Below are 25,945 nucleotides of genomic sequence, written 5' to 3' on the forward strand. Positions count from 1 at the left end.
TTTGGTTCCTGACTCCCTGACTTTGGCTTTTGACTTCTGGACTCCCTGACCTCGGCTTCTGGACCTCGGACCTGCGATACTTGCACAGCGATTTGGATTTGGCACCTCGGACACTCCTGCTTGCTGGCTACAGACCTCGGACTGCCTCTGGACTTTGCCTCACCCGGCCCCAGCCGTGACAGCAAGCACCAGTCGTTTCCAACTCTGGGGTGATGTTGCTCTCACGTTTTCACGGCACACTTTTTACGGGGTGGTTTGCCATTGCCTTCCCCAGTCATCTACACTTTCCCCCCAGCAAGCTGGGTCTTCATTTTACCGACCTCGGAAGGATGGAAGGCTGAGTGTCGGGGGCTAAAAATCAGTGAGCTAGCTCACACCAACTCAGCTTAGAGGGAACACTGCTTGTCAAGCCAGACCATATTGGGCCGGGCCATGTGTGTACCTAGGACACAAACACAATTAAAGATTTTTTTTTAAACTTAAAATAAAACATGCTTAAACCATTAGTACTCATTGGTCTTAAAGGGTACTATCTTTGCATTTCTCCCATGGGATCCAGGGAACTGGGCAAAGGAAGTTCTGGCTCTTTCCTGCCTTCTCCAGGGGGCCAGGTGTCAAGTCTGTCTGTAACTCTGGCTCAGTCAGCATTCTGGGTAGAACCAAAGTATATTCAAATGCTGCTAGCTTGTACCTTTCCTACCCCTCCCTTCCTGTAGTGAATAGCCTTGCTTTGAAATGGAAAGATGTGAAAGTCTTATCTGTGCCTTCTCAGGCCTGGCTCTCGGAAGGGAGTCAGGAGCCCACAACGATCAAGGCCATGCAAGCCTGAGACTGAATTGGTAACATCAATGTGTGAATGTTCCCTGCATAATCCTCCCCCCTTAGGAATCCCTTTGAAGTGTCCCTTATATACTATGTATCTACAGGTTATTCTTTAGTCTTTTCAATGCTGGTATAACCTCAAGTATCAGTATCAATAAAGTAGTTTCTTTGTATCAACAACGACTCGTTATTGAATCTGCCGACTTGACACCAGGAGGGAGAGAAGCCTCCGCCAACAGAAGGAAAAGAGGCTTGGCTCAGTAGCTCTGTTGTGCAATTGAGAGAGCCTGGCAAAGCAAGCGCTACCTCTCTGTCCATTCCTCTCCAAGGGAGGAGCCTCCGCCAATGGACAAAATAGAGGTTTTGCTCTGTAGATCCTGTGTGACTGAGCAAGCCTGGCAAAGCAAGCTGTGACGCAGAAGGAAGCAAGAGAGAGGGAGAAGGAAGCAGATGACAGCGAGTTGTTCGGGGGCCTGATAGGAGCCCTCCGGGGGCCTGATTTGGCCCCTGGGCCGCATGTTTGACACCCCTGATTTAAACCATTAAGACAGACAGTAATGCAACATGTCCCTAGATATTCTTTTAAAATTCTGTTCTTCGTTTTTCATTTAAAGGGTAATAATATCAAGAGTCAGATAAAGCGGCTCATTACTTGAGCAGTTCCCCACCGACTTTGGAGGGAGGGTTGGCAATCTTCCCTTCCTGCTCATTCCGCATTAGATTCCTACCTGTTTGGAGACAACCCATATAGAGAAGGATGCAATTATTAATCCGAAGGTAAGTGCTAGTGGCAAGGAAGAGAAGCTGTGCAAAAGGTCACAGAAGGCTGGGATTTTTTGAAAATGAGATTTAAAAGTCAACGCAGTCACTCCTAATGTTTTGCTGGGTGAGTGGCACAAAAGAAGCTGAAACCCATCTCGGAAAATTAAGCCCACACGTTGGAAGTGTCTGACAGCTGACATTAAGGAGAAAAGGGGGGAACCACATCCATCACTTATCCTCACCAATACATGGTCAGCAGCATCACCTCAAAGGTGCACCAAGACGCTTAAGAGAAATGAAAATGTTAGAAGACTGGATTTGTAATATTATGGCAATAACTGAATGCACTGTTAGTGTCTTCTACGAGCTGCATTGAAATTGCAAATGTAGAAGGGGGAATATCTATGCATATTTATACTTTGTTATTTCTTACTTATTATTTTTGCTTCTTTCTCTATTTCTTTATTATTATTTATTTTAAATAAAATAAATATTTCTGCGTTCTTTAAAACCAAAAAAAAAAAAAATCTTTGAAAAGAAAAAAAAGATGCACCGAGATGCCTTGATGCAGCTCATGCTAACAACTTCAGAGATCCCCAGAAACATTATGTTTGTTCAGAAGGCAAACAGTCATTCCAGAAGAAGAAGATGATATTGGATTTATATCCCACCCTCCACTCCGAAGAGCCTCAGAGCGGCTCACAATCTCCTTTACCTTCCTCCCCCACAACGGACACCCTGTGAGGTAGATGAAGATATTGGATTTATATCCCGCCCTCCACTCCGAAGAGCCTCAGAGCGGCTCACAATCTCCTCTACCTTCCTCCCCCACAACAGACACCCTGTGAGGTGGGTGGGGCTGGAGAGGGCTCTCACAGCAGCTGCCCTTTCAAGGACAACCTCTGCCAGAGCTATGGCTGATCCAAGGGCGTGCTAGCAGGTGTAAGTGGAGGAGTGGGGAATCAAACCCGGTTCTCCCAGATAAGAGTCCGAACACTTAACCACTACACCAAACTGGCTCTCCTGAGCCCTGGAAGCCTGGGCGAGAGATGAATAAGATGTCAGGTGACAAAAGAAATTGGGCTATTCCACAGTGGGGAGAGGGACATGAACACATGAAGTATCCTTCTACCGAGTGAGATTATTGGTCTATCAAGGTTAGTATTGTCTGCTCTGAATGGCAGCAGTTCTCCAGGGTCTCAGGTAGAGAGGTTCTTCCCATCACCTACTACCTGGTTCTCATAATTGGAGGTCCTGGGAATGGAACCTGTGACCTTGCGCATGTAAAGCATGCGCTATACCATCCTCTTTTTGCTATTGTGGAAGCTGATCGATAAACTATGCATTTGAGTGCAAAAATAAAACATGCCTCCAATTTTAATTGGGGGGAAACCCTATACGTTCCCCAGCGAGCACTGAGATCGGGAACTCAAAACCTCCTGGTTGTCCCCGGGCCAAAGGAAGCCCGTTTGAAAGCTACAAGGGACAGGGCCTTCTCCGTAATGGCCCCATCTTGGTGGAACCAGCTGCCGGAAGAGGTAAGGGCCCTGCGGGACCTTACCCAATTCCGCAGGGCCTGTAAGACAGCCCTCTTCTGGCTGGCCCACAGCTAACCGGCATCGAACATCGAACACTGAACACCGAAATACTGAATTTGAAATCGAATTTGAATCAAGTGTAGCTTTAAGACCGCTGTATGATTTTAATGTTTATGTATATAATAATTGTTTAGATTTTAACTATAAATTATGAAATGTTAATTTAATGCTTAATTTTATATTTTATGTTAGTTTTACATGTTGTAAGCCGCCCTGAGCCACCTAGTGGGAAGGGCGGGATATAAATCTCAGATAAATAAAAAAAAAAAATATATATATATATATACTGCAAGAATTAAATGAGACAGCCAGTTTGGTGTAGTGGTTAAGTATGCAGACTCTTTTCTGGGAGAACCGAGTTTGATTCCCCACTCCTCCACTTGCACCAGCTGAAATGGCCTTGGGTCAGCCATAGCTCTGGCAGAAGTTGTCCTTGAAAGGGCAGCTACTGTAACAGCCCTCTCAGCTCCACCCACCTCACATGGTGTTTGTTGCGGGGGAGGAAGATAAAGGCGATTGTAAGCTGCTCTGAGTCTCTGATTCAGAGAGAAGGGGGGGGTATAAATGTGCAATTCTTCTTCTTCTTCACGGCTTAGTAGCAGAACATCTGCTTTGCAAAATCCAAGTTCAATTCCTGGCATCTCCAGTTAGAGGACCAAGCAGCAGATGATATGAAAGAGCTCTCTCTGCCTGAGACCCTGGACAGCCACCACTACTGGTCAGAGGAGACAATACTCACCTTGATGGACCAATGTCCTGATTCAGAAGAAGGCGGTTTCATGAATCCATGTTAGAATAAAAGTCCTTGAAACAGGTTCTGAAGGAGAATATGATGGCTTTCTAGCTTTTGTTATGAACGGTTTGGCCAGGGGTGGCCAAACTTTGGCTTGGGAGCCTCACGTGGCTCTTTCACACATATTGTGTGGCTCTCAAAGCTCCCATCACCCCGTCGGCCAGCTTGGAGAAGGCATTTGTCTCCTTAAATCACTTCTCCAAGCCAAACCAGCTGACAGCGAGAATGCATTTAAAGTTAAAATTGCTTTCTTTTCACCTCCCCTCCCCTTCCATCTATTTTCTTCCCTTCCTTTTCTTTCCTTCCCTTCTGGCTCTCAAACATCTGCCATTCATGTCTTGAGGTTCTCAAGCATCTGATGTTTATTCTATATGGCTCTTATGTTAAGCAACTTTGGCCACGCCTGGGTGTGGCACACACTATGGGACAGTTTGTGAGGAAGTGCACCCCAAGCTCATCAAGAGATAACAGACATCATTATGGCATCACAACAGCATCTAGAAGTATGAGAGAGGAGAGGGCAGGAAGAGTTATATAAATGAAGATATGTGCAGGTGTCTGGTTAGATGAAGATGCCTACGGAATACTTACCAAGTGAAGTCTGTCTTAAAGCAGTAAGTTAAGAAGACGAGTTGAATTATAAACGTGTTCTGAATTTCCTTGCAAAATATTTTCTGCTCCACTACAAGAGAAGTACTCATTCCCATTCCACAGCAAGCCAATTCAGATATCGGGTTACACTTAAGAAAACCAGCTACAATGCACTTCTGTTTACGAAACTGTAAATCTCTCTTTCTCTTTATGTACAGGTGGTATTAATCCATCACTTCTAAAAAAAATGCACACCCGTTGGACTATTTCACTGGGAGCGACTGCGCTGCTCCTGAGCCAATCCAGTCCAGGGGGTTCCTGCTCTTTGACTCACTTATCCCTTCCTAGGGCAGTGGAATTCACCGCAGGGTGATAACTGGGCCACCGCAGGAAGTGCCTGGCTAAGGCGTGGCTTTTCCAGCAGGGCCTGCTGCTCAGAGGCGTGGACTTTTCCAAAGTGATGGGTCCCTGCTTTTGAATACGGTAATGTTTTCAAAAAGTAAACGTTTCCCTTAACATTAGAAAGAGGGTGTAGAAAGAGCAATGAGGCAAGCCGTTCAAACATTTTAGTTTGGTTATTGTTTCAAACTGGCCTCTCTTTGCAAAACTTAAAGCTGCCTTTTACGGAATCTGACCATCAGCCCAGCAAGGTCAGTATTGTCTACTCAGACTGGCAGCAGTTCTCCATGGTCTCTGCTAGAGGCCTTTCACATCGCCTACCAGCAGATCCTTTTCATTGGAGACGCTGGGGATTGAACCTGGGGCCTTCTGCATGCCAGATTTCTACCACTGAGCCACAGCCCCTCTCCTAGTTCTTACGGCCCAGTTCACAAACGAATGAAGCAGCCTTATACTGAGCCAGGCCATGGGTCCAGTAGACTGGCAGTGTCTCTCCAAGGCCTTAGAAAGGGAGAGGTCTGACCAAAAAACTGCTAGCTGGAGAAGTTAGGGGATTGAATAGAAAATTCTCTGCATGCATGCAATCTACTACTAAGATACAGCCCAGGGGAGGGGGGGGAGCAAACTGAAGCTCGGGAGCCACATGTGGCTCTTTCACACATATTGTGTGACTTTTGAAGCTCCCATTGCCCTGTTGGCCAGCTTGGAGAAGGCATTTGTCTCTTTAAATCACTTAGAATCATAGAGTTGGAAGGGACCTCCAGGGTCATCTAGTCCAACCCCCTGCACAATGCAGGAAACTTACAAACATCTCCCCCTAAATTCACAGGATCTTCACTGCTGTCAGATGGCCATCTAGCCTCTGTTTAAAAGCCTCCAAGGAAGGAGAGCCCACCACCTCCTGAGGAAGCCTGTTCCAATGAGGAACCACTGTAACGGTTTGGAAGTTCTTCCTAATGTTGAGCTGGAGACTCTTTTGATTTAATTTCAACCCATTGGTTCTGGTCCTACGTTCCGGGACCACAGAAAACAATTCCACACAAGCCAAACTAGCCAGTGACTTGGAGAATGAATTTAATGTTGAAGCTGCTTTATTTCCACTTCTGCCTCCCTCCCCCATTTATTTGCCTGCCTGCCTGCCTGCTTTCCTTCCTTCCTTGTTTTGATGCTCTCAGACATCTGACATTTATTCTATGTGGCTCTTATGTTAAGAAAGTTTGGCCACTCTTGCTATATAGTCTTATAGTTTATGAAGCCTCCCTAAATAGCTATTTTCTTTTCTACAATCAGGGTCCTAAGAAAATAATATTTTAGGGGAGGAACAGGCAGGTTTCCTTTATGTATTCTTAGGTCGTTTTCGCACTCACCTCCAGCCGGCGCGACCCCCCTCTTCACCGCGCAGGATCTGCGCGGATTTCGCACTAAATGCCGCAGAGCAGCCTTTTGCGCCAGAAACTCCCGTCGCAAAAGCCGCGCAAACGCCAAACTGCTTTTTGGCGATTTACGTTTGAGCGGCTTTTGCGCCGGGAGTTTCCGGCGCAAAAGGCTGCTCCGCGGCATTTAGTGCGAAATCCGCGCAGATCCTGCGCGGTGAAGAGGGGGGTCGCGCCGGCTGGAGGTGAGTGCGAAAACGACCTTAGTGTACAACAGAGTGCCAGTGCGGTGTAGTGGTTACAGCATCAGATTAGTATCTGGGAGACCCAGGTTTGAACCCCTCACGGCCATAAAAACTTGCCAGATAATCTTGGGCCAGTCAAAGACTCTCAGCCTAGCCTGCTTCACAGGGTTGTTGTGAAGATAAAGCAAAGAGAAGAACATAAGCTGCTCTGAGTACCCTCTGAGGACAAAGGTTGAATATGAATGAAGTAAAATATAAATTAAAAAAAGATAATGGCATATTTCTATCCCCTCCACCCCTTTCTCCCCATGGAGGTCAGAGCCAGTATTGGACTAGCAGAGCAGTCGAAATCATTTGTTACGAGGGCTGGAGCTGATGCAAATGAGACCTTGTCGGGCCGGGCCATGTGCGCACCTATTTAAGATTAGGTAGCGGAAGCTGGGTTCAGATAGCCGGCTCAGGTTGACTCAGCCTTCTATCCTTCCGAGGTTGGTAAAATGAGTACCCAGCTTGCTGGGGGGAAAGGGTAGATGACTGGGAAGGCAATGGCAAACCACCCCATAAAAAAGTCTGCTGTGAAAACGTTGTGAAAGCAACGTCACCCGAGTCGAAAACGACTGGTGCACAGGGGACTAACTTTACCTTTTTTTTTTTTTTTTAGCAGAAATATACTTTATAAAGGACACAAATACAATTAAAGATTATATTTTTTAAAAAGCACCTTAAAATAAAACATACTTAAAACATTAGCACTCATTGGTCTTAAAGGTGTTTTCTTTGTATTTCTCCCATGGGATCCAGGGAACTCGGCAAAGGAAGCTCTGGCTCTTTCCTTCCTTCCACAGAGGACAAGGAGCGGGAGGAGCATCAGCCAATAGAAGGAAGAGAGACTTGGCTCAGAAGCTCGCTGTGTGATTGAGAGAGCCTGGCAAAGCAAGCTCTGGTTTCCCCCTTTCTCCCCAAAGGAGGAGCCTCAACCAAAGGAGAAAATAGAGGTTTTGCTCTGTAGTTCATATAGAGAGAAGGAAGCATATGACAGCGCACTTGCTCAGGGGCCTGTTATGAGCCCTCCGGGGGCCTGATTCAGCCCCTGGGCCACATGTTTGACACCCATGAATTAGAGGGTTGGCTTAGAAACTGGAAGAGCCAGATCTGATCCAAATTCTGCTTATTTTATGATACTTTGTTATTTATATCCTACTTTCCTTCAGAATCAGCACCCAAAGTAGCTTATTCTCCCCCTCCTTCTTTTTCTCCTCACAACAGCCTTCTGAGAGACTGTGATAAGCACAAGGACAGAGATCTTCCATGGAAGAGTGAGAACTGAAACGTGGGTGTCCCAGCTCCTAATCTAACCCTTTAACTGCGACGCTATGTGACATGGAAGTTCGCTGGGCGATCATGGGCCAGTCAATCTCTGTCCGCCTAACCTGCCTCACAGGGCTTTTTGGGTAGAAAAGCCCATCAGACTATTCCAGAGGAGCTTCTCTTACACGCCCATTTTCAATTTCTTAAGTGATGGCTTAAGAAACTGAAAATGGGCGTGTAAGAGAAGCTAGTCTGGAAGACTTTGTAAGTTGGCTTACGAAGAAGCTGCAACACAGCGGAACATGGTAAGAAGCCGGTGATCAGATGGAGGTGAATTTTCCTTCTGAAGCCATCATCAGTGGAAGGACTCCGGTTTTTGGTTTACTTTGGAGTAGTATTACTCAATGAAGATTTTTTTAAATTTCTTCAGAGTCATCCTATGGAACTGTATTCTTCTGCATGGGACTTGATGCATATGATTAATTTTATCACTCGTGTATGAATTTTTGGATGCTTATGCACTCTCATAATAGATACGTTTTGTAGTTTGTAATAAGTGTTTGGTATATCTGGCGCAGTTGTTGTTTGGACTCCTATTTACACTGTGTCGCCATTGTTTCTACTTATCCTGCTCACAGGGGAGGCTGTTGTAAGGATAAAATTTCTTTATTCATTTGAGACTGTGCTCACTTCAACAGCACATATCCTGAAATTGGAACAATGCAGACATTTAATTTAAGACACTTCTATGCTGCCTTTCTACTCAAATAGAGTCCCCAAGGCAGTGAACCTCAAGGCATTAAAATATCTAAAATATTAAAATAGCATTTTCAATGTATGTGTGAAACATCTGATGACGCAACAGTAAAACATAACAACATACAAAAAGGGGAGATGGGGGATCAATGTTGTACGGTGCTTTCAGTCCCCCTTGGGTAGAAAATAGGGTTGCCAACCCTCCTGGAATTATAACTGATCTCCAGACATAAGAACATAAGAGAAGCCATGTTGGATCAGGTCAACGGCCCATACAGTCCAACACTCTGTGTCACACAGTGGCCAAAAATCCAAGCACCATCAGGAGGTCCACCGGTGGGGCCAGGACACTGCAAGCCCTCCCACTGTTGCCCCCCCAAGCACCAAGAATACAGAGCATCACTGCCCCAGACAGGAGAACATAAGAGAAGCCATGTTGGATCAGGCCAATGGCCCATCCATTCCAATACCCTGTGTCACACAGTGGCCAAAAATCCAAGCACCATCAGGAGGTCCACCAGTGGGGCCAGGACACTAGAAGCCCTCCCACTGTTGCCCCCCCACCAAGCACCAAGAATACAGAGTATCACTGCCCCAGACAAAAGAACATAAGAGAAGCCATGTTGGATCAGGCCAATGGCCCATCCATTCCAATACCCTGTGTCACACAGTGGCCAAAAATCCAAGCACCATCATGAGGTCCACCAGTGGGGCCAGGACACTAGAAGCCCTCCCATTGCTGCCCTCCCCAAGCACCAAGAATACAGAGCATCACTGCCCCAGACAGAGAGTTCCAACGATAAGCTGTGGCTAATAGCCCCTGATGGACCTCTTCTCCAGATGTTTATCCAACCCCCTCTTGAAGCTGGCTATGCTTGTAGCCGCCACCACCTCCTGTGGCAGTGAATTCCATGTGTTAATCACCCTTTGGGTGAAGGATTTCCTTTGATCAGTTCTAACACAACTGCTCAGCAACAGAGATCAGTTCCCATGAACAAAAAAAAGTTTACTTTGAGGGTGGACTTTACAACATTATACCCTGTTAAAGTGCCTTCTCTCCCCAAAACCCACATTCTCCAGGCTTTACCCCAAATCTCCAGGAATTTCCTAACTCAGAATTGGCAACGCTAGTAGAAAAGCCAATTATATATACATAAATGATTTCCAGGTGGTCTCTCAAGCAGGGAGGCTCGGGGACAAATGCCATTATCTTCAGCAGCAGAACCGTATCGTCCGCCTCCAGTACTTCCTCTGAGCCACACTCGGGGTGAACAAGAAAGATACTACTAACCTGTGTCTTTTTGCTGCGGGTCATTTAAAACCAGGAGAGTCCTTTGGCTATCTTGTCTGTACAGAGAAAGGGAACGCACCGAGGAAGCCTCAAGTTTAACCTGTCAAATTCAACAAAGGTGTTTACATTTGTAGTATCCAGCACCCACACAAAGTGTGCTAATTATAAGGGGAGCAGGAAAAATTGTAACTAAAACCCATTATGCCTCAATGCGCTGAGCCTGGAATCATTTCCAAGAAGAAGAAGAAGAAGAAGAAGACGATATTGGATTTATATCCCGCCCTCCACTCCGAAGAGTCTCAGAGCGGCTCACAATCTCCTTTACCTTCCTCCCCCACAACAGACACCCTGTGAGGTGGGTGGGGCTGGAGAGGGCTCTTACAGCAGCTGCCCTTTCAAGGGCAACCTCTGCCAGAGCTCTGGCTGACCCGAGGCCATTCCAGCAGGTGCAAGTGGAGGAGTGGGGAATCAAACCCGGTTCTCCCAGCTAAGAGTCCGCACACTTAACCACTACACCAAACTGGGCAGGGATGTTGAACTCATTTGTTATGACATAAATGAGACCTTGAGGGGCCAGGCTCTGTCGGGTTGGGCCGAGCCATGTCGGGCTGGGCCATGTCTGTACCTATTTAAGATTAGGTAGCAGAGATATAAATTTTATAAAGAACACAAACACAAATAAACATTTTTTTTAAAAAAAAATTCAAAACATGCTTAAAACGTTAGCACTCATTGGTCTTAAAGGTGCTTTCTTTGTAGTTCTCTCCTGGGAAGGAAAAACTGGCTTTTTCCTTCCATCCCCAGAGACTGAGGGGGGTGGGGGGCTCAGTCAATAGAAGGAAGAGAGGTTTGGCTCAGTAGCTGATGTGTGATTGAGGGACGGTGGCTCAGTGGTAGAGCATCTGCTTGGGAAGCAGAAGGTCCCAGGTTCAATCCCCGGCATCTCCAAAAAAGGGTCCAGGCAAATAGGTGTGAAAAACCTCAGCTTGAGACCCTAGAGAGCCGCTGCCAGTCTGAGTAGACAATACTGACTTTGATGGACTGAGGGTCTGATTCAGTAGAAGGCAGCTTCATATGTTCATATGAGAGAGTCTGGCAAAGCGTTCTATTCCTCCCCCTTTCCTCCCCAAGGGAAGAGCCTCAGCCAACGGAGAAAACAGAGATTTTGCTCTGTAGCTCCTGTGCAATTGAGCAAGCCTGGCAAAGCAAGCTGTTATGCAGAAGGAAGGAAGAGAGAGGGAGAAGGAAGCAGATGACAGCTAGTTTTCTCTGGGGCCTGATAGGAGCCCTCCGGGGGCCTGATTTGGCTCCCGATCTGCATGTTTGACACCCCTGGGTTAGGGCAACTTTTCAGCTTGTTTGCAGAAAAATAGCAAATTCTAGATATAAAGGTGTGTGACAGTCAAAAGTGTGTGTATGTGTATGCATGAATGCATGTGCGCCTGTGGGTGTGCGCAGCGGTGGGATGGTGGGGGCTATACCTGGTAAGGCATGCTGGGAGCAAACAGAACCCCAGAGATGGTGCCTGTACTTGGGAGGGGGTGTCACTTGAGCCCCAAGGCAGCTGCACAGGCCTAGGATTCAGTGAGGGACATAAGGCATGCCCAAGTCAATGATGGGAATAAGCCACACCCACCCTCTTCTCCCATGCCGTACATTCAGTGGCTTATGCTTAGGACTGACCCAGGTGGAAAGTTAGCCTTGTATGTTGGGTCGTATGCCAGACCTATGCCCTTCTTCAGGTGAGATAGTGAAAGTTTTAACGCTATTAGCAGTAGCAAAAGTCAATAAACAGAATCAGGAAAACATCTTTTGAAAAGATGGGGTAACAATTTCTAATAATGCATTAAAAGTTCTGGTTGAATTTTTTTTTAATGTTGAATTTTAATTAACAGCTTTTAAAGCGTTATATTTTTACTATGTTTTATTCTGTAAATCCAAGGAGTGGTAAACGGCAGTACTGCAGTCCAAGCTCTGCTCATTACCTGAGTTCAATCCTGGAGGAAGCTGGGTTCAGGTAGCCAGCTCATATGAACATATGAAGCTGCCTTATGCTGAATCAGACCCTTGGTCCATCAAGTCAGTATTGTCTACTCAGACTGGCAGCGGCTCTCCAGGGTCTCAAGCTGAGGTTTTTCACGCCTACTTGCCTGGACCCTTTTTAGTTGGAGATGCCGGGGACTGAACCTGGGACCTTCTGCTTACCAAGCAGATGCTCTACCGCTGAGCCACCATCCTTCCCCCTCAAGGTTGACTCAGCCTTCCATCCTTCCAAGGTTGGTAAAATGAATACCCTGCTTGCTGGGGGGAAAGTGTAGATGACTGGGGAAGGCGATGGCAAACCACCCTGTAAAAATTCTGCCAAGAAAACGTCACGATGTGATGTCACCCCATGGGTTGATAACAATTTGGTGCTTGCACAAGGGACTACCTTTAGCTTTTATCCTGTAAAAGGCTCCTTGGCGAAGAAGCAAGACATTAATAGATTAATGTTAACATTGACACCTGTACCATTCTCTAGAGAACAACTGTGGTGCGGTGGTTAATTATTTATTTATTTACATTATATTTATATCCCACCCATTCTGTACAGACTCGGCGGCTAGCAGCATAAAATAGACAGTAAACAAAAACAATATTAAAACAATGAAACAATCGGATAAATGACAATGGTCCTACTTCAGGCAGATCATGTAATATTTTCTTTCTCACGCGCACAGATCCTAGGCAGTTAGTAATAAAAGTGCTATGGATCCAGATGTGGAGGCAGCCCTCTCCCGTTAGATGTTCTATGCCATCCAAAACAGTATAGTCTTGTAGGCCCTTCAGAACTGCAATAAATCCCGCAAAGCCCCGATGGCTTCTGAGAGGGTGTTCCAAAGTATTGGGGCTGCAACCGAGAAGGCTCTTCCTCTGGTGGAATTAAGCCTAGCCTCCTTTAGCCCAGGGACAGCAAGAAAATTTTGAGAGCTTGATCAGAGTGCTCTCTGGGGAACATGTGGGGCAAGGTGGTCCCGCAGATAGGTAGGTCCTAGGCCATATAGGGCTTTGAAGGTTAATACCAGGACCTTGAAACGGATTCAATACACAACAGGCAGCCAGTGCGGGGTTCTCAGCACGGGCTGAGTCAGGCTAGGATCCAGGGGACCTAGGTTCAAATCCCTACTCTGCCACGGAAGCTAGCTGGGTAAACCTTGGGCCAGTCACACACTCTCAGCCTAACCCACCTCACAGAGTTGTTTTGAAGGTAAAATGGAGGGGAGGAGAATGATGTAAGCCACTTTGCATCCCCATTGGGAAGAAAGGGGAGGTATAAATGAAGTGAAAAATTTAAAAAAAATAAATTTTTGATATAGGTATGCGTTCTGGCTAAAAGAGCAGATAACAAACTCCCACCAAATAATTAATAGTTCACAGTCCAATTATCTGAAAAGCCTTGTGGGACTACCTCCTTTCCTTGACAAAAAACAACAACAGTGCCTGTAAATTTAAGAAGCATTCATTGTAATGTAGGGTCAGCTCCATTCAAACAGCTCTCTCACAAAACAGCAGATGTGGCTATCAGGCCCAAACAAGGGAAGAGGAAGACAGAATTTGGGCTTCAAGAGTGACAGAGATTTGTGAACATATGAAGGTGCCTTATACTGAATCAGACCCTCAGTCCATCAAAGTCAGTATTGTCTACTCAGACTGGCAGCGGCTCTCCAGGGTCTCAAGCTGAGGTTTTTCATGCCTATTTACCAGGACCCTTTTTAGTTGGAGATGCCGGGGATTGAACCTGGGACCTTCTGCTTATCAAGCAGATGCTCTACCACTGAGCCACCATCCCTCCCCAATGTTCCATCCCAACCCTCGGCTGTTCATCTTCCTAACGTCATACTCTCCCCACAACATTCTGGTCCACTTTCCTTTGCATTGCAGATTTATCAGTTTTGTCAATCTTATTTTCAAAAGAACAGAACTTTTATTTGCCACTATTTCAATGTGACTTTTGGATGCTATACGTTACATACAACTATTTCACCTCTGTTGGTAACGTATTATGCCATACAGTTCTTTGTAAAGTATTATGCCTTGTAGTTACTTGTCATACATCAGAGTTTAATGGAATGCAAACATTCAATAAAATGTTGATTGATTTAAAAAAAAACCAAAAACTTCAATTTGCAAGCAATCAAAATTTGAATGCCCTTAATAAGCGATAAAAGGATGCCCTTCCATCAAAGGACAAAATTCTCCGTACTGCAGGGGTGGCCAACAGTAGCTCTCCAGATGTTTTTTTGCCTACAACTCCCATCAGCCCCAGCCATTGGCCATGCTGGCTGGGGCTGATGGGAGTTGTAGGCAAAAAACATCTGGAGAGCTATCGTTGGCCAGCCCCATACTTAATTAATTTTATCACCCTAAAGTAGCAGATGCTGAAGCTGAAGCTCAAATACTTTGGTCACCCAATGAGAAGGGAGCACTCGCTGGAGAAGACCCTGATGCTAGGAAAGACAGAAGGCAAAGGAAGAAGGGGGCGGCAAAAGATGAGACGGCTGGACAGCGTTACTGATGGAACTAACATGAACTTAAGCTAGATATAAAGGTGGAAGGGGATGGTGGAAGACAGGGGGGGCCCAGCACGACTTGGTCCATGGGGTTGCAAAGAGTCGGACTCGACAGTGCAACTGAGTGACAACAAAAAAGTAGCCCTAGATTAACTTTCCCCATCCATGCCTCCCCCTGCCCAAAAAGCAACGCAGCAGAAAATTAATAGAATATCTATGCGCTGGCTATAAAGCATAAGAAGATGATGATGATATTGGATTTATATCCTGCCCTCCACTCCAAATCTCAGAGTGGCTCACAATCTCCTTTATCTTCCTCCCTCACAACAGACACCTTGTGAGGTTGGTGGGGCTGAGAAGACTCTCACCGCAGCTGCCCTTTCAAGGACAACCTCTGCCAGAGCTATGGCTGACCCAAGGCCATTCCAGCAGCCGCAAGTGGAAGAGAATCAAACCTGGTTTTTCCAGATCAGAGCCCGTGCACTTAACTACTACACCCAAACTGGCTCTCAAAGAACCAAGATGCTCTGAAATCAAAGGGAAGGCCGCATCCTTAGGTCACCCTATTGTGTCTTGCTATTGTAAAGCTGGAACGCTGCTTCGCATGCTAAGCTCTTCAATCCCTTTCCCCCCTCCCTCTCCCCAACTGAGCACCAGATGGGATGCTCGATCTGCATCCAGGCACGACAGGTTGAGCTAAGGACAGCAGTTCACCCTCCCGCTTCCTCTTTCCCCCTTCCCAACGGCCGCTTGTGTTTTGGTTTGAAAGAAGTTCCATTCCTGCAACGCTAGAGGTCATCCGAAGAGTGTTTCAACACAGGCATCCTTCCCTGTGCCCTGCCCTCCTTGTAAACTGGGCTTCCCCGCCCCCCACTCTGGAAACTACAAGACCACGTTCCAATGCTGCATGAAGCAATTATTTCAAGTTAGCTCTGGTGTTGCTTCGGCTCAAAAGCATAAATACGTTTATGGAGGTTTTGGGGGGGGGGGTGTTGTCTTGTGCAAATAAGATAATGCTGCAAAAGCAGGAAGGCACCAGAGGATGCCAAGAATTATGTGAGGGAAGGGAAGAAAGATTTGAACACGCTGTCTGCCTCCAGCTGGGAACAGCCTGCGCTGCAGACTTATTCTGTAAGCATTTTTGTCTAGTTTGCTTCAACCCCTTTTTTGGGCAAACTTTCCATGACAACGCAATGCACATTAGAAAATGCAATTCTCAGAAACAAAAAAAACCCCACCATCCTCTAGAATGGAAAGAAATTCAGCTGCGTTTAAGCCGCTGAAGACCCTTAAGCTGTCCAAGACCCTTAAGCTGTTGAAGATCATGCATGAAATACTTCTGAGTCTACAATCTTCCTCATGCCCAAGGGACTGCAGGCATCCAGTGTTGTTTTTCAGGTTTCTTTCACTATACAGCGGTTGATTTAAAGCCAAGGGCTTTCTTTTTTAGCAGGAATGCCCAGGAACGCAGTTCTGGCTGGATCAGTATCAGGGGGTGTGGCCTAATATGCAAATGACTTCCCGCTGGGGGTTTTCTACAAAAAAAGCCCTGTGTGAAACATTGGTGACGTCAGGAGGTGTGGCCTAATACAGAGATGAGTTCCCACTGGGCTTTTTCTACAAAAAAAGCCCTGTGTGAAACATTGGTGACGTCAGGAGGTGTGGCCTAATACAGAGATGAGTTCCCGCTGGGCTTTTTCTACAAAAAAAGCCCTGTGTGAAACATTGGTGACGTCAGGAGGTGTGGCCTAATACAGAGATGAGTTCCCGCTGGGCTTTTTCTACAAAAAAAGCCCTGTGTGAAACATTGGTGACGTCAGGAGATGTGGCCTAATACAGAGATGAGTTCCCACTGGGCTTTTTCTACAAAAAAAGCCCTGTGTGAAACATTGGTGACGTCAGGAGGTGTGGCCTAATACAGAGATGAGTTCCCGCTGGGCTTTTTCTACAAAAAAAGCCCTGTGTGAAACATTGGTGACATCAGGAGGTGTGGCCTAACACAGAGATGAGTTCCCGCTGGGGTTTTTCTACAAAAAAAGCCCTGTGTGAAACATTGGTGACGTCAGGAGGTGTGGCCTAATACAGAGATGAGTTCCCGCTGGGCTTTTTCTACAAAAAAAGCCCTGTGTGAAACATTGGTGACGTCAGGAGGAGTGGCCTAATAGAGAGATGAGTTCCCGCTGGGCTTTTTCTACAAAAAAAAACCCTGTGTGAAACATTGGTGACGTCAGGAGGTGTGGCCTAATACAGAGATGAGTTCCTGCTGGGGGGGTTTCTACAAAAAAAGCCCTGCAAGACGCTATCAACAACTGCTTTTGAAATCCCGTTTCAAAATGCTCTGACCTGGATGGTCCAGGCTAGCCAGATTTTGGAAGCTAAGCAGGGTCGGCCCTGGTTAGCACTTGGACGGGGCGGGGGGAGGGCACCAAGGAAATCCAGGGTCACTACGCAGAGACAGGCAAAGGCCAAACACCTCTGAATGTCTCTTGCCTTGACCTGGTTAGCCCTGAATAGCCTGATCTCATCAGATCTTGGAAATTAAACAGGGTCGGCCCTGGTTAGCACTTCGATGGGGGAGGGTCACCAAGGAAACCCAGGGCTCAGGGCCGTAGCCAGGATTTTAAAAGTCTGGGGGCTTTTTAAAAAGTCGGGGGGGGCACCTTTCCCATCCACTGCGGGGCTTTGCCGCTTCTCAGAAGCTTTCTGGGGTAGGGGCAAAAGCTGGAGGCACTGGAAGCGGCTAAGTCAAGGGAGCCAACCTTAAAACTTTGGAGTCAAGAAGAGACTGCACCTTGCGAGCAAGCAGGGGGGTCCCTTCCATCTCTCTCTCTCTCACCTTTTTAGCCAGCAGCGCCATCCATCCATCCCCCTCTCCCCAGCCCATTCCACACAGCTTCCTCTGCCTTCCACTCCTCCACCTCCCTCCTCTCCACCTGCTGCTTTTGCTGCCTCAGTGCGCTGCGCTCTGCTCTGCTCTCCCTGCTCTGGCTGTCACTCATGACAAAAACAATGGCTGCACCCTGGAGGGCCCCCGGGAGCCAGAGGGCCCAGCCCGGAAGCCAGGGGGCAGTGCCCCCACAGGCCCCCCCCTGTGGCTACAGGCCCGCCAGGGTCACTATGCAGAGATAGGCAATGGCAAACCACCTCTGAATATCTCTCACGTTGGAAACTCAATGAATGCTGCAACCTGACATACACACCATTTCAAAACAGGTTTTGCTATATTTAGTAGGTAAGAGCCCCATGGCGCAGAGTGGTAAAGCTGCAGTACTGCAGTCCAAGCTCTGTTCACGACCAGCGTTCCCTCTAAGCTGCAGAGTCTTGCGAGCAAAATTCTACTTTGGGAGCTCCTGGCATTAAAGTTGTGAGCTACGGCATATATTACTGTGCTCTGGGGCCATTTTTCCTCAGCTAAGACAAAAATGCGTGAGCTAGCTCACATTAACTCAGCTTAGAGGGAACACTGCTCATGACCTGAATTCGATCTCTGCAGAAGCTGGGCTCAGGTAACCGGCTCAAGGTTGACTCAGCCTTCCATCCTTCCAAGGTTGGTAAAATGAGTACCCAGCTTGCTGGGGGGAAAGTGTAGATGACTGGGGAAGGCAATGGCAAACCACCCCATTAAAAAAGTCTGCCATGAAAACGTCATGATGCGACGTCACCCGAGTTGGAAACGACTGGTGCTTGCACAGGGGACTACTTTTACCTTTAATGTCTGAATAACTGAACCCAAAACCCCCTTAAGACATCCAGAACTGGAATTCACACGTGACAGGGACTCCAAAAATGGAACTAGAATGCGGTTCAAGCCTCTGAGGGTTCAGGTAAGTATTTAGGTAAGTATTCAGGTAAGTATTTAGGTACAGAACTGAATCAATTCCTGCAATCAAGAAGTGCTACAATGTCCTAGATTGGCCAAGTATAGTATAAATACTGAGTATTCCAGAGGGGTAGCCGTGTTAGTCTGTGGTAGTGAAACAAAATGGAACTCCAGTGGTGCATAATATTCCAGCATGAGCTTTTGTAAGTCAGACTTTTACTTCTTCAGACGCTATGAGAAGGAAAACGTTTTGGAGATTTTTATTTGGAAAATCAGTATTTGGAGCCTGGCCTTCAGTCTTTGCCTGATCACAGTAAATACTTTGTGTCTGCCACATTTCAAGAATTGCCTTTCCTGAGATATCTGGGCTCTGTCCACATGATACAAGAGCTGACTGCTGGTGGCTACAGAGACATTCACAATCACAACAGAACGTCCAGATGGAAGTTTGTTCCACACTTTCCTTTGCGATCTCCCAGCCACGCTCGATGGCTTAATTTTTAAAATAAGTAATTGCAGGCCTCAGATTCAGTGGGAGCTCACAGGAGCACAGCTCCAGAACCTTTCTGAGAGTTCCACCTCCTCCTTCTGAGAGTTCCACCTCCTTGTCCATTGAATAGTATTGCAGCTGCATATAACAATCCCTGTATGAGCGCCACCACTTATTTTTCTACAAAACAACCCCTGAGTAATTGCCATATTGCTATAGCATAACGCCATAGCATTTTTTTAAAAGCCATTAAAAGGGCTCTCTGATGAGGTTGCAGAGAAAATGGTAGCCACAGGGGAATGAACACATGTAGTCAGACCCTTAGTCCATGAGAGTCAATATCAGTGGTGGCCAAACTGTGATTCGGGAGCCAAATGTGGCTCTTTCACACATATTGTGTGGCTCTCAAAGCCCCACCTCCTTATTGGCCAGCTTGGAGAAGGCATTTCTCTCTTTAAATCACTCCTCCAGGCCAAGCCAGCTGGCACCTTGGAGAATGCATTTAAAGTTACTTTTTTCCATCTCTTCTTCCCTCCTCCCCCCATCTATTTTCCTTCCTTCCTTCCTTCCTTCCTTCCTTCCTTCCTTCTTGCAGCTCTCTAACATCTGACATTCGTGTCTTGCGGCTCTCAAACATCTGACGTTTATGTCTTATAGTTCTCAAACATCTGATATTTATTCTATGTGGCTTTTACATTAAGCAAGTTTGGCCACCCCTGATCAATACTGTCTACTCTGACTGGCAATTGCTTTCTGGGGTCTCAAAGCAAAGATCTTGCACATCACCAACTACCTTATATTTTAAACTGGAAACTCCAGGGACTGAACCTGGCAAGGTAGCAGATGCTACCACGGATGGACAGTGGGGGAGGAAAAAAGGAAGCTGAACTATTTGGATTGATGCAGCAGACTTCTAGCTCAAGTTCCCGGCTCCACACTCTGACCTCAGTGACCTTGAGCCCTCTACTTCTAGATGGATACAGCTCCCATGATTTGGGGCTAGCCATCATTTTCTCTGGTTTTTCTTGAAGCTGTCTTAAGCGAATCAGACCACTGGTTCATCGTGGTCACTATTGTCTACCCAGCCTGGCAAAAGCTCTCCAGGGTTTCAGGCAGAGGTCTTTCACAGCTGGTCCTTTTAGGTGGAGATGCTGAGGAATGACCCTGGGACCTCCTGCATTCAAGGCAGATACCCTACCACTGAGTCACGGTCCTTCCCATTGCTATGTTGGCTTAGTTTTTTTTTTAAAAAAAATTAAAATTAAAAATCGTATGTTAAATAAAAACTTTTCAAATTATATTTCATTCGCTTTGCATTTGACACTATTCCATAGCAGTCCTCTCAAGGGGACTGAAAGGCAAACTGAAATGACCTCAACCATGAACTGAATTCTGATTTCATGGCGTTAGCCAGCCCTGGCCTACAGGGCTCATGCTAGCCCAATCTCAGAAGCGAAGTAGGATCAGGGATAAGGGATGTAGAAGGAAGATACAAATGATCTTAAGGGACCCTTCACATCCAGGCCACTTGCTATTTGATATTTTACCGTCAGGTAGGCGATATAGAGTGTTGAAGGCAAAGACAAATAGATTCAAGGGCAGCTTTTATCCAAGTGCCGTGGTTAAGCTAAATGCAGGGTTATGAATGGTTATGTGTTTTTATGAATGGTTATGTGTTTTTAGATGCATTTAAATGGTCTATGTATATGTCCTTTTGTGGGTGTTGATGTGTTGGTATGTTTGTGGAAGAGCACCTCATTTCGTTGCTCTCATTTTCTTTTTTGAGAACAATGACAATAAATTTATCTTATCTTATCTTATCAGCCTGGTCAGTACCTGGATTGGAGACTGTCATGACCTCCTCCAATGCCCACAGTGACCCTGACTAAGAATCCCTAGGGGAGCAGCTGACTGAGGGGAGCTGGGGGGGGCAATAGAGAAAAAAATGAAGAAGAAATGAAGAAAATGAAGGAGGAGGAGATTAGATTTATGCCCCGCCCTTCACTCGGAATCACAGAATGGTTTACAATCTCCTTCCCTTCCTCTCCCCACACCATGTGAGGTAGGTGGGGCTGAGAGAGCTCTGAGAGAACTGCTCTTAAGAAGACAGCTCTGAGAGAACTCAAGATTACCCAGATGGCTGCATATGGAGGAGTGGGGAATCAAACCCCCTCCATTCATCTCTTGCCTTGAAAACCCTACAGGGTCACCAAAAATTGGCTTTGACATGATAGCACTTTCCACCACCAACATCAGCCAGCTGACTTTTCCAAGAAATTCTAGCCAACAATGCTTCTGTTTTTATTATAAACTTAATTATTGCTTAACTACTTTCCGAGTTAACATAACTTATAGATAAGAGATGTAATTTTGACAGATATGTCTGGCTGTATAACTGGCTGTATTTCAGCTTACTTAGAAAATTCGCTTAAATTTAAATAGTTAATATATGTCAAATTTTGGGGGGGGGGGGCAGTAATAGCAGAAGACAATGCTGATAATAGCCAAGGGGAAAATTATGTTTAGAAGAAATTAGAAGACGACAGTAGATTTATACCCCACTCTTCTCTCTGAATCACAGAGCGGCTCATAATCTCCTTTATCTTCTTCCCCCACAACAGACACCCTGTGGGATAGGTGGGGCTGAGAGAGCTCTGACAGAAGTTGCCCTTTCAAAGACAGCTCTGCCAGAGCTATGGCTGAGCCAAGGCCATTCCAGCAACTGCAAGTGGAGGCGTGGGGAATCGAACCTGGTTCTCCCAGACAAGAGTCCATACATTTAACCACTTCTGTGAACTGGCTCTCTGTATTAGAAGACCGGAGTAGCTTTGTATTGTCATGATAATAGCTAAATGTATTGTTAGTATTATGTATAGGTTGCTTTGAGATTGGGGTAGAAAAAGGGGTAGGGGTGTGTGTGTTTATATATATATGTATGTATGTATGTATGCATATAAGAGTCCCATGGCGCAGAGTGGTAAAGCTGCAGTACTGCAGTCGGAGCCCTCTGCTCACAACCTGAGTCCAATTCCAGCGAAAGATGGTTCAGGTAGCCGGCTCCAGGTTGACTCAGCCTTCCATCCTTCCAAGGTCAGTAAAATGAGTCCCCAGCTTGCTGGGGGGAAAGTGTAGATGACTGGGGAAGGCAATGGCAAGCCACCCCGTAAAAAGTCTGCCGTGAAAATGTTGTGAAAGCATTGTCACCCCAGAGTCAAAAACAACTGGTGCTTGCACAGGGGACTACCTTTACCTTTATATATATATATATACACACACACACACGCTTTACATTATCTTTTTCTTAACCTTTCCTTTTCTATTTTCAATTTCTGTATCTTATAAAACAAAATAAAAATCTTTGAAACAAAAACAATGCTTCTGTTTGCTAGCATCTTAAAAGAATAACATTTACTTACTCTCTCTCTTCCTGGGATAGAGCAAAACTCCACAACTGATGAAGGCTGTTCCAAGAGTTTTGCGTAACATTCCTGAGCCGCAGCTTCTAGAACTTCAGGCTTTTCTTCTTTAATATCCACGGGATAAAGATGACCTAGAAGAAAGGGGAATACTAAACGTTATTCAATTTCATATCGCTAAATAACAGAGTGCAGGCGACAAATTCAGCTGCAAGGCATGATCGCTGCCTTGTGAGAGAACAGCAGCAAACCAATTCAAGTGTCCATCTCCGCACGCAACCTGTGATCAGTGCAAACAGAAAGTGCTTGTCTGTTTTGCTCATCTTATTATTCTGTACACAAACTGAAAGCAAAACCACTGGAATAATTCCCCACCTCAAAGATGAACTAAACTTTAATAGCAAAGTCAGAAAACTGTGTCTTCCTAGTTTTTTTTTTACCGTTTCTTGATTTCTGCCTAAGCAATTAAGAGTTTGCCATTCCAAAGTAGCAAAGCAAACCTCACCTTCTATTATTGTCTGGTTGTTGGTTGCTATGGCATTTTGTTGCTAACGCAATAAAGATTGATTGATTGAAAGCAAACCTCACCACACTTCTGCCTGTTTTGGTATAGTGGTTAAGTAGTAGTTGTAGTAGAGCCCCGTGGCGCAGAGTGGTAAAGCTGCAGTACTGCAGTCCTAAGCTCTGCTCACAACCTGAGTTCGATCCCGGCAGAAATTGGGTTAGATAGCTGGCTCCAGGTTGACTCAGCCTTCCATCCTTCTGAGGTTGGTAAAATGAGTACTCAGCTTCTTGGGGGGAAAGTGTAGATGACTGGGGAAGGCAATGGCAAACCACCCCGTAAAAAGTCTGCCATGAAAACGTTGTGAAAACAACGTCACGCCAGAGTCAGAAACAACTGGGGCTTGCACAGGGGACTACCTTTACCTTTTACCTTAGTAGAAGAAGATATCCCGCCCTCTACTTTGAATCTCAGAGTCTCAGAGCAGCTCACAATCTCATTTATCTTCTTCCCCCACAACAGACACCCTGCGAGGTGGGTGGAGATGAGAGAGCTCTCCCAGAAGCTGCCCTTTCAAGGACAGCTCTGCAAGAGCTATGACTGACCCAAGGCCATTCCAGCAGCTGCATGTGGAGGAGTGGGGAATCAAATCCGGTTCTCCCAATACACGGACTCTTATCTGAGAGAACCGGGTTTGATTCTCCACTCCTCCACATGCATCTGCTGTTGTGACCTTGGGTCAGCCACAAGTTCTCTCAGAGTTGTTCTGCTCAAGAGCAGTTCTGGGAGAGCTCTCTCAGCCCCGCCTACCTCACAGGGTGTCCGCTGTGAGGAGGGGAAGGGAAAGGAGACCGTAAGCCGCTCTGAGACTCCATCAGGTAGTGAAGAGCAGGATATAAATCCAATCTCTTCTTCCAAATATACTTCAATTATTATAAAAGTATCTTTTTTGGTTCTGGAAGTATCTGAACTTGCAACCAAGATTAACATTTGCAGTACAAGATGAAGTATTTGTTTGTACTTGCAGCAGAGGAGCTGTAGCACAGTGGCAGAGCATCTGCTTAGCATGCAGAAGGTCCCAGGTTTGGTCCCCGGAACCGCCAGCTGAAAGGGTCAGGGAGTACGAGAGGCGCAAGCACCAGTATTGGACTGAGACACTGGAGAGCCCTCTGCCAGTCAGAGTAGACAACACTGACCTTGATGGACCAATAGTCTGATTCCATATAAGGCTACTTCATGTGTACTGTGTAATGTGATGGCCCAAGTGGGAGCACATACACCAAGTGTACCGGATTCATTACAAAGTGCTGATTATTACCTTTAGAGCAAGTTTGGTGTAGTGGTTGAGTGTGCGGACTCTTGTCTGGGAGAACCGGGATTTGATTCCCCACTCCTCCACTTGCACCTGCTAGCATGGCCTTGGGTCAGCCATAGCTCTGGCAGAGGTTGTCCTTGAAAGGGCAGCTGCTGTGAGAGCCCTCTCCAGCCCCACCCACATCACAGGGTGTCTGTTGTGGGGGAGGAAGGTAAAGGAGATTGTGAGCCGCTCTGAGACTCTTCAGAGTGGAGGGCGGGATATAAATCGAATATCATCATCATTATCATCCTCTTTAAAGCCCTATATGGCCGAGGATCCGTTTACCTGAGGGACCGTCTGTCCCCACATGTTCCCCAGAGAGTGCTGAGATCGGGATCCGAACATCTCCGAGTGATCCCCAGGCTGAAGTAGGAGAGACTGTCGACCACCAGGGATCGGGCCTTTTCAGTGGCAGCCCCCTCCTGGTGGAACCAATTGCAGGAAGAGGTTAGGGCCTTGCGGGACAACGCTCATTTCCGCAAGGCCTGTAAGACCGTTCTCTTCCGGCAAGCCTTCAGCTGACTGTAGAAGAATCCTGGAACAACTGTCGTCTTGAGAATGAGAAACATCTAATTTAGCACCAACTGTATAATATGTTTTTAATTTATATTGTTTCATGATTTTATTGATTTTATGATTGCGATCGTTGTTCTATGTTCTGATGTAAGCCGCCCTGAGCCCACCTGGGCGGGGAGGGCGGGTTATAAATCAAATTAAACATAAGCATACTGTTGCTAGCAAATGCAAACTAGAGAGTAGCATCGGAAATAGATTCAATATTCTCTGAATCCTAATTTTAACGTTTTGCAAGATCTGAACAGCCAGCATCTGCCTTCTTTTAATTCTGTGCATTTTCTGAATACAGCGTCTGTCTCTAAAAATGTAAACGATATTGGCCTAACATATTAAACATGCACAGCCCTTCCGGACATCGTCCTATTTTTATTTATGTGGAGGGGGGGGCAGTCTATCTACGTTGCTGCCCATTCCAGAACTCAGTAGCCTAGAGGCAAAATTATACTGTACCAATTTATGGTGGCTGCATGAATACCGTAATATGTTCCTGAAAGACAGTCTCTCGTAATATGGATATTACTTGTGGCATACTGTTTGAGGAGGGGGGGGGGAGAGAATTATCTTTAAGCTATTTCTTGGCCCTTTGGATTGCTTATTATTATGTCGCATATTATTATTGCGTCTTTGAGAACTCCGTTTCTTCATTGATCCCACCGTGGATTTGCAAAATTGCGAATTGTTCTACTCTCAATATTACTCATGAAAAAGGTTTTATGGTACTGAAACGGGTTATTTTAACAATCGAATTCTGTTGAGAACTTCCTGCCTCAACAGAACTGTAATATTCTCCAATGTTATTCAACTTGTGTGGACTAATTTGTTTGGAAGTGGATATACTTTTTGCCTGTCCAGCTGTGGTAATATGTATATGGTTGTATTTTTGCTTATTATATACTGTTTATATTTCTTTGCATGTCCTTTATTAACATATGTGTAGTGTATAGCATCATTGTGTGCATTAGGGTTGCCAAGTCCAATTAAAGAAAAATCTGGGGACTTTGGGGGCGGAGCCAGGAGACTTTGGGGGTGGAGCCAGGAGACACTGGGGGTGGAGCCAGGAACAAGGGTGTGACAAGCATAATTGAACTCCAAGGGAGTTCTGGCCATCACATTTAAAGGGGCAGCACACCTTTTCAAATGCCTTTCTTCCATAGGAAATAATTAAGGATAGGGGCACCATCTTTTGGGGCTCATAGAATTGGACCCTCTGGTCCAATCGTTTTGAAACTTGGGGGGTATTTTGGGGAGAGGCACTAGATGCTATACTAAAAATCTGGTGCCTCTACCTCAAAAAAT

At 46.0% G+C, this 25,945-nt stretch overlaps 1 protein-coding gene across 1 annotated transcript in view; it reads right to left on the bottom strand.

The window, feature by feature from the left end:
* The window catches only part of LOC132587924 (protein FAM169B-like), an 88,863-nt gene that overhangs the window by 39,970 nt on the left and 22,948 nt on the right, over nucleotides 1-25,945 (bottom strand). The window contains exons 2-3 of the mRNA XM_060260339.1: nucleotides 22,215-22,348; nucleotides 9,939-10,038 (exon numbers count right to left, since the gene is read on the bottom strand). Of these exons, the coding sequence (XP_060116322.1) occupies nucleotides 9,939-10,038; nucleotides 22,215-22,348 (234 nt within the window). The remainder of the gene's footprint in view (nucleotides 1-9,938; nucleotides 10,039-22,214; nucleotides 22,349-25,945) is intronic.

Source organism: Heteronotia binoei, chromosome 19, assembly GCF_032191835.1.
Source record: "Heteronotia binoei isolate CCM8104 ecotype False Entrance Well chromosome 19, APGP_CSIRO_Hbin_v1, whole genome shotgun sequence".
Classification (NCBI taxonomy): domain Eukaryota; kingdom Metazoa; phylum Chordata; class Lepidosauria; order Squamata; family Gekkonidae; genus Heteronotia; species Heteronotia binoei.